General features: G+C 38.5%; 1 protein-coding gene across 4 annotated transcripts in view; it reads left to right on the forward strand.

Moving 5' to 3' along the window:
• The first annotated feature begins 471 nt into the window (after window positions 1-471).
• The window catches only part of LOC146645125 (collagen alpha-1(XX) chain-like), a 48,347-nt gene continuing 39,131 nt past the window's right edge, over window positions 472-9,687 (forward strand). For 3 of the 4 annotated variants that reach the window (XM_085393162.1, XM_085393164.1, XM_085393161.1), the window contains exons 1-3: window positions 472-581; window positions 5,113-5,221; window positions 8,037-8,141. In XM_085393162.1, coding sequence (XP_085249288.1) covers window positions 522-581; window positions 5,113-5,221; window positions 8,037-8,141 — 274 coding nt within the window. In that variant the 5' untranslated portion in view covers window positions 472-521. Of the gene's footprint in view, window positions 582-5,112; window positions 5,222-8,036; window positions 8,142-9,687 lie in introns of those variants that run through there. The other variant, XM_085393165.1, reaches the window with a different exon arrangement.

Raw genomic sequence — 9,687 nt, forward strand, 5'->3', positions numbered from 1 at the left:
TTTTTCCTCTGTGTGTGTGTGTGTGTGTGTGTGTGTGTGTGTGTGTGTTGCACTGCGCTGTACTGAAACGACACAAGTAAACTCTTTGACTTCCAACCTGGGAGCTGGATACCGGACTAGACTCAAGAATAAAGTCGTGTTCCAACACATCTGTTGGAAATTATTAATGCACTAATTATTCATGCACTAAGGGATGGGAATATAAAGTGTACTCGCCGTTGATTAAGCACACTGTGTGTTTAACTTTGCAATATGGCAGTCAAAGTAGAGCACATGGTATTATATAGCAGAACTGTATGCGGCTCAAGCGGGGTAATATTTCACTGTACGTTACATAGGATAGCTCAAACGTATGGTTGTAGAAGTGTCTCCCACTGTGTGGAGGATTTTATAGCATTCTTCTGAGTGCCACGCCCATGCCGGAGCAGCAGGAGGGCCTTGCTTCTCAGATTTCACCCTGAAACGTTCAGATACGACCTGTTGAGAGGAAGCAGGCTTCAAAGTGGAGCAGAAACCTGCGCATGTTGACATCCCGCCTCTGGAATGCAGTGCGGAATAAACTGGACTCACCGAACCGCCAGGTAAGAGCTCACCTGGCCGCTCTGAGAGCGACCGTGTTAGAAAACGGCCAAGTGCGTTTGTGACGGTGTTCTTTTTATTCATTCCGAGGTGTTAGATAAATGACCTACTGTAGCCTGTACCTACGATGCAGTGCATTGTTTCAAGCTGCTGAGAAAAAAAAATCCCAAACACCTTGACCTGCGAGACACCTACCACACAAAAAGCAAACTTGTGCTACTTTTGTGGTGCTTGACACCAGTTAACGTGTTGCACTGTGCGAGTTATGTGTACTTTAAAAACAAGTATCGGTATTTAATTATCAGTCATTTAAACATGAATTACCTTTATTTTAGATATATCTACGCAGTTATTGGCGTGCTATATTGCGTCAAAACAGCTTCCTCCAGCAGCTAATTTCTTAACAACTTTAAAGAATTCACTTATTTAACATTATTGTAAAACGTGTGTACATTAAAATAGTTGTCAGTATTTAATTCGATGTAAATTAAATATATATTAAGCGTTTATTTTAATTATATTCAACAAGCTACAGTTTTATATCCGGTGGTTATTAGCGTGTTCTACTAAGTGCGTCAAAAGCATGTTTCATCATTTAAATTGCTGACTTGTTGTTTCCAGGTGTATTTACCTCATAGCTCTTACCAGCTGTCTTAAAACCTTCTACCTAAGGTGAACCATGACACTGAAATTTGATATCCAGGGTCAAGTGTTGCCACCTGGGTACCTAACAGTTAGCCGGAGTTCAAGCTATTTCGTGATGGTGTCATTTTTTTCCTGGTGAGGTCACTCCAAGGGCAATAAAGGCATCCAGAAATGAGTGACTGTATACCCTGTATAAATCCAGTCTTTTAGATTGAATATTTCCTTTTATGTCTTTAACACCAGTGCAATGATTTCTTGTCTTATTATTAAGTAAAAATAATTTGTAGAATAAGCCTGTGGCTTTGGATTCATTCAAGAAAAATGAGTTCAAAGCAAAACTAAAGGACTTCCACAGGAACTGCATAACATTACTACTCCTTTGCTCTCTGTCTGACAGGCACATCAATAAGTGCACAATGTGCCACTCAAGCACTGACTTTGCAACATTCAGGCAAGCAGGCACATGTGAAACATGAGAAAACTATACAAAAACCCCCAATGTAGTTCCATCACATACTTCACACGATGACATCGGATAGGCATGTTGGAAATGTCTTTTAACCCTCATCGTACTGTCAGGGGCCCGTGCAGACCCCAGAGGTAATTTTTTTTGTCATATATCAAATGTATTTTCTTTCTTTGTCAGTCAATTAGTTCTTAGTAAAGTGGCATGGACATAGTCATGCCACACATTAAAAGCAGAGCTCATACCGCTGCATGACAATCCCCAATCTGAGTGGCAACTAAATTAACTTTAGTTATCTCTAGTCATTTCTGCTTCCTGCACAATCATAGTAATTTGGTTCTTTGCACCGCCTGCAGAAAGTCAGGCCGCGCAGACAGGACTGCCCTTTATCACTGATTCATTTCATAATATTTATGCACAGATTTTCTAGGCACAGCCAAGGTAAGGGGGGGCGTGGAGGGTTCAGTGGTCTCAGGATATCATCTCGGTTTTCTACGGCTTGGTGCACTGCTACTGGTACACTGGTCTTTATAGTTCAATCTATGTCCCAACCATCACCTGTGGTTGCGAGCTCTGGATAGTGACGGAAAAATGAAATAAAAGCAGAAATGGGTTCCCTCTGAATCATGTCCATGCTCTCCCTCAGAGGCAGGATGGGAGCTGAGTCATTAGGGAGGCACTTAGAGTGCAGCCGCCATGCCTCCACATCCAAAGAAGGCCGTTGACGTGAGTTCAGGGATCCTCACCACCTCGGACTTTTCTAGAAGGCAGACCCAGGACATGGTAGAGATTGTTTCTCTGGGTTGGCTGGTTGTGTGTTTATCTGAAGCCTGATTGGTTTCATCATATAAATACAACAGAAATAATGTTTATTTAAAATGATTGAAAACTAAGTGATTCCACACTCAAAAGATCATAAATAAGCTTTTAAGTAACATGAATTACATTTTGGATAAAAGATGCAAGTTGTTTTAAAGAAAAGTACAGATTCTTGTTTTATATAAAATATGCATATTCATTTTTAATTAATTTGAATTAATAATTCTTTTAGATGACAATAACTATATAACTAATCCATGCATATTAAATATGTCGGTAGGATGAGGGTTAAACTCTCTTCTAATGGTTGCCTGTTGTGCTTGAGACAAGCAAGAAAGTTCAGGCAGGAATCCATTAAAATAAGTCCAAAATGCTAACAATGAGTGTTCAGCGCTGTGAAGAAGTATTTGCCACCAGCTTTCCATCCCATACATCAGATGTAAAACTAACATAACATTTCATAAAAGGTACATCACACCAGCAGTCAAACATGGTGGTGGTAGTTTGATGATCTGGGGTTTAAAGTATGAAAAATGCAACAACAACAAAAAGGAATCAGGGGGTGGGCAAATACTTTTTCACAGTACTGTATGTCAAATTATTGTTAATATAAATTATTACAGTGAAATCAGTATCTTTGGGTCTCTGTATGTGTGTTGATATTTCTCCTTATCTCTACTTGTGTTTCCATGTCACACTTCACCAGTTAGCCGTGGATAAGCCGAGCTGGTCTGTGAACTCCAGCTGTGTTAACTGTGTCTTTGTTCAGCCTGTGTTTGTTGAACAGTGTTCTTATTCACAAAGAACAAATGACATTCCTTTCGTCCTTGTTTTCTAAAGATCATCTTCCTACAGTTTTACAGGGTTTTTCAAAATTACAAATTCTAGTAAGATTTTTGGGGAACAAAAAAAGCAGACGCTGAAATTCCTAAACTCTTTGCAGTTTGATCCTGAGCAATATTCTTAAACCTTCCCTTTACATATAAAAGACTCCTTGAGAGGGCTTTTTAGAGCAAATCATGCATGTGACATGCTGCTGGTTGCCTAGCTGGTTGTAAATGTTCTCTCAGTTTTAGTTTAGTTGTTTTGTTTTCTGTTGCCACCCCACCACATTTTTTAAATGTGCTGCTGGCACCAAATTGAAATGAGGACAGATTTCTTAAAAATCAAAAAAACTAAAAAGTACCAATTTAAAATTTTTAATCAAAACTAATTTGGCTATTTTTGATTAAAGGCTTTAAATTTTTTAAATTCTTTGTGATTTACATGGTGTCTGAACTTTTCTTTTTTTTTATGGAAGTGGGATTTTAAAAAATTAGTTTGGTCTTTTAGCTTTGAGCAATAAATTATTGTTCTTAGAAGATTCCAAGACTCCAAATAATGTTCCTTCTTTGGAGTGTAAAAAACACAACATTTGATATATATAAAATAAGTTCAGTCCTGGGATCTAGAATTAGTTGAAGGTGTTTAATGGATGTTGTGTAAAGTGTTAATGGGTCTCAGACAGAAGCATGGTAGGTTTACGGCCTCTTCAAGGGCTGTACATTTGTTAATATTATAGCCTGGTGTATCATTAGCTGTGTTGAGGTCTGTAATTGGACAAAATCAGGCACATCTGTAGTCTGAGTCAGACATAAAAATTTCCATGGGAAAACTACCTGTTTTTTAATAGCTTTTTTTCCCCATTATGTTGATATGAAAGGTATTCCAAAGTAGAAATATATATTTCAAATGAGCTATACAAATGTAGAATACGATTTATGACTGGTTCATTTGTTTGATTTATAAATTCTAATCTGATCCACAAATCTTATATTGTGAAATAGAAAATTAAAAAACAAAATCTGAAAAGCTGAAATAATTGAACTCAAAAACACACCATCATGAAAAATTCATTGTTTGTTTGTTTGTTTTTTTACATGTTCAGAAGGTCGAGCAGGTCATCTAATAATCAGGAGTTTGGTGGTTTGGTCCCTGGCTGTTCCAGACTGCATACAGACTGTCCCTTGGGCAAGATACTGAGCAAGCTGCTGTCTGATGTGTTTATCGGTGTATGAATGTGTGTGACTGTGGGAATGAAGGAAGTTGCATAAAGTGCTTTGAGTGCTCAAAGAGCATAGAAGAGCTCTATATAAGAACAGTCCATTTATCATAGATTATCTAGTGCTGTGTGAATTCCTCTTACCTGTTCTTAGCTGAAGCAGAAACTGTGTGTGGTCTTCTGCTGCTGTAGAACATCTGCTTCAAGGTTCGATATGTACATTTAGGGATGCTCTTCTGCATGCCCTGGTTGTAAAAATCGACTTTATGAGTTACTGTTGCCTTTTTTACCCAAAGAACTGCTGCTCACTGGTTATTTTCTCTTTTCAAACCATTCTCTGTAAACCCAACAACTGTGCCATGGTTAAAGTCACTTAAATCACCTTTCTTTATCATTCTGATGCCTGGTTTGCTGCCAGCTTATTGGGCAGGTTAGATATTTCCGTCAAAAGTCAGTCGAACATGTGTACCTAATGACGTGTGTGTGTGTTTGTGTGTGTATGTAAAAATAAGAGCATACATAAATGAAATAATACTGACAGCGTTATTTTTTATATTTCTAGACTCCACTCATGTCTCCTCACCTCCTTGCTACATCATTGTCATCTTCCTGGCTAATGCCATTTTTCCTGCTCAGTATCCTGCTGCTGTCTGCTGCTGTCCATGGCCAAGGTATACACATATATCTAATAATCATTTGACTCTTACCAAACAAGCTAATAGTGAAGTCGCATTGATGTCTTGATGGTCTGCTGTGTAGCTTTTGCACATAAATGTCTTGTACCCACAAACTTTGGCATAATGTATCTACTTTGTGTTCTGTAGCATTTACCCACATTTATACAAACAGTTATTCCGACGTTCTATGCATTTGATGTCTGTGCTTTTGAGGCTTTCTGTGTGTCACTGTCATTGTGTATCCACACAGTGACAAGAAAAATCAGGTTGGCACGGATGGCAGAACCTTTTTTAATTGGTACTGTCAGCATACAAGTTATCGGGTCAATGATTTTATTTGAATTCAAGCATCAAAACATATTTGCTATGAAGAGAATGATAGCGAGGTCTTTTTCTCTGGAAAAGCAGTCACTCCCAAAACCAAATGAACTGAACTAATGTAACCATATTAGTCATAATCATCCAAAGACTGTGTTTCTCTATAGCACAGTTTTTATTATGCTGAATGTATGTATTTAGTTTGATAATGAACAACTCACCATGTCACAATGAACATATAAGGACAAACCAATTACTTTGAGGTATTTTTGAGACTTTGCTAGTTTCCATATTTACTTCATCGTTACTTAATACTACATCCCATAAAAGAAACAATCTGCAAGTCTCAAGGAACTTATTATATTTTGAGTGTTGAACTAGGGCTGCTCGATTATGGCAAAAATGATAATCACGATTATTTTCACTGAAATTGAGATCTCGATTATTTGACGATATTTATTTAACCCTTTAAGACCTACTATAGAACCAAGTCCGCCAGAGCTTATATTATTTTTTTACATGTTGTAGTGCCATTTGTGGGAGCATTTCAAGTTGCTATACAACTGTTATAGCCCATATTTTAATAATATGTATGCATTAAGTCCATAGTAACTACATTAATTGCAAAAAAAGTGCAATAAACTACAAAAAAATTGAAAATCGTTTTTGGTTTTTTTACATATATTTCTACTTGGAGAAATTTAAGAGGTTTATCCCTCAAAACTTTAAATACAAAAAAGTTGCAAAAAATAGTTTACAACAACAGGAAATTTAGTTTGAGTGTCTTCATAGTTTTCTTTTGGAGATACACCAATTTTTATATACTGCAGGAAAAACCAAAAAAAACAATCCTATGATGCAAAAACAGCAGATGCATCAAAATAAACTATTTCCAGCAGTGCAATTTGAGTTCTAAGCATCCCAGAAACTATTCAGAAAAGTCAAACATGACCAGTATAGGCTTTTAAGGCCTACAAGTTAAAAAAAAACTACATTTTCCGCGAAAATGACGTCACTTCCGGTTTCGGCCAGGAAATGGCGAACATGCGATAGTTCGCGCTGACGTCTGTTTCACTGTGGGAAGTGTTACGAACAGCTGATCGGATCGGCAAAGCGTGTTTCTGGAATATTACGGTTTTGTTCCTTCAAGCGCTTTTTATGCAATTTTTGCAAAGCTATATGTGGAAGGAACCCGTGACCGAGGACAAGCTGATGGCATCAGATGTAAGTACAACAACTCCGGTTTCATATGCAAAACAAATTATTGCGCTAGCTTACACGGTTCAGGTTCTACAGGGATTTAAAAATAGTTACACAAAACGGAGCGTGCTGCTTTGACCGGCTTTAAAGGGTTAACAATGACTTTAAAAAATAATATAAAATAGTGTGCAACACCACTGAAGTTTTTTTTTTTACCTCTCTTTTCAACCAACGGCAGTCACTCTCCTCTCCAAATAACTTCTGCTTAGCTTTCCGAGCTTTCCAAGCTTCCCTCGGGTCCTCTTAATCAGCGGTCTCCAACCTTTTTTGCGCCAGGACCGGTTTATAAGGTGTCGCGGATAAATGAGGGAGGGGCTAATAATCGGCTCAGTCATTTTTAATGATCGTTGAAAGCCCAGATCGTAATCGTGATTAAAATTCGATTAATTGAGCAGCCCTATGTTGAACTGGAAATAGTAGGCAAATCCAGCTGTTCTTAGCCCATAAATCGTAGAGCACAATACAGATACTGTATTTGGCTGCATAACTGCCTGTCTGTCTGGAAAAGTTGTTGTTCTTAGTGGATCTGTTAGACCGTGACCCTGTCAGGGTCACGGTCAGTCCCGTCAGTCCCTATGTGATTCCCTGCCAGACACACATGTAGATGAAGACCCCCCAGTGGCCCCTGGGCCCAGTACACAGTCGCAGACAGAGGCCTTTACATGGATGCTTGCTAGTCAGGAAAGGATCTGTTGAGTGCTGAGGGTCATGTGTTCACACAAGTTATAAAGTTCTGTAATTCATGCTGTTCATGTCTTCTTTACTTCCGTTTTGCATCCCCTCCCCTCCTTCCCCATCTTCCTCTCCATCTATAACCCCACTGCATAGTAAATACAAAACCCTGTCACAGTGTAACTTTGTGACGTTCCTCTGACACGACCTTTGAACCTGCAGTCTCCAACTGGCGTCCTGTTCCTGTTTCTATGCTAGATGGGAGGACAGGGCATGCTTTGATGGATGCATGATGGAAACATGAAAGACACTGCTTGTTGGGGAAAACTCTGCTGGAAATTATGTAGATAAAGTCAGAACAAGAGATGAATTTGATGTGTTGAGAAGGAAGTGAGAGAATGGGAAGAATGAAGAAAGTTTCACTGCTTGTGTCTTTGATCTTTGAAAAGTCTGCAAATGTCATGTCAACTTTTTCCCTTGACCCAAGTCTTTAACCAGAAAAATGCGCTAAACATTTTAAAGCCAGATATTTTTTATTCTTCTTTTTGTCTCTGTCAAGGTCGTCTTAAGCTGACAGTCCTGTCTGAAGACAGACTGCAGATGAAGTGGAAGGAGGCTGATGGGCCTGTTCAGGGTTACAAGGTCAGAGTGAGACCGATTTCAGGTGAGAGTTCTTCAGCTGTGAAGAAAGTCCTCTGACAGCAGAGTTAGGAGCTCCTCCAATTTGATATACCTACAAAGTCTATCTAAAAGCCTTGGAATGAAATTGAAAGTATGAATCAGGTCTTAGGCTGAAATCACATGTTGTCCTCAGAGTAGGAAAAATAAGAAAAACAACAACCTTGGTAGCGTTCACAGGTGGTACCCACTGGTCATCAAGGTTTGGGAGGATTAAGAATATCACTTGATAGGATTTTCTAAAAGAAGAGAACAAACACCAAAATAGCATTTTTAAGACCAATATCAATATTTGGTGATTTAACAATATATTATGAGAATTTTTTTTTTCATCCACACAAAGCGTAAACAGATTTCCCTAACTCATGTAAGTACTCACTAAGATAACAGTACAGTTACAAATACGGTTCTTTTACTCTTACAACTCGTGGACTGTTCATTTACATTTTGGTTGTGTTGGCAACGCGTGTTGCCAACAGGAAGTTGCAGAGTATCCTCTGGTAGACAAACGGTACAACATCAAAACTCGTAACATGGCTGAATGGTGTTTCTTCTGTCCTTTCTTTGATTTTTATTTATCAGCCACTGCAAATGCTGATTCATCATATTGGCCGATATGTTGGTTGGGCTCTACGGTCAACGAACAGGCACTGCCACTTGATTGATTTAATAAGAGATTTGTCCTGTATTATTGTGCAGAGGTATTTTAGTATAATGATGCACATCTGGTGTGTGAAGTTTTTGCTTCTCTGATAAATGTTCCAACACCGTTTTGCACATCAAGTAAGGTTGTGTTTGGGAAGCAACAGGAACACACTCAATCCTGAAAATGCTATGTAACATTTTCCTATGGTTTCCAGCAGTACACTCGCTCCCAAGTGTCTCAAATGTATAATAATTATACGTTTTTAATGACATAATAAACATCATGAAGTTTATTCATAAGCTTTTATTATACCACACATCCCGTCTAGTTTGAAACTGCTTAAAAATGGGTTGGTAAAGTATTCTTTTGCCATCCAGACTGCCAGCTCTCTTGCTTTGCAGGTCATAATTTGGATAAAAATACAGCCCATTCTCCTCCCCTCTATCTCCACATCTGTGATTTTTCCTAAGCATTGTTTTCTCTTTGTCGGCATTTTAGCTCCCATTCCACACAGCGCAGCTAAGTCTAGGCAGGTCTAAGAGAGAGACAGAGATGAACTTAAAAGAAGAAGTTAATGCAGCACTTTTGTAGTGTGTTTAAAGTTGTAGGATGCCAGTAAGAGAATGAAAAGGTGGTGCTGAAAGGATTAAAGAGGTAAGGCTGTCCAATTCTGGCAAAGTCATTACAAAGAAGTGCCCAGACTTTCAACAGGTATCTGGAATTTGAAGGATCAGATGAAAATGCACCGTAGAAAGTGTGTAAAAGTTATTTTTTAGATCAGATGAAGAAAAAGTAGGAACTGTTGGCTGTTCAAAAGACCCTTGTTAAGATTTAGTCCTGGTCTTTTTTGGTTTTTGTTCCAGAAAAATATGGCAGTGGTATGAAG

Source organism: Rhamphochromis longiceps, linkage group LG20 (genome assembly GCF_057381845.1).
Source record: "Rhamphochromis longiceps isolate RC_006_pf linkage group LG20, R_longiceps_female_GT1.1, whole genome shotgun sequence".
NCBI lineage: Eukaryota > Metazoa > Chordata > Actinopteri > Cichliformes > Cichlidae > Rhamphochromis > Rhamphochromis longiceps.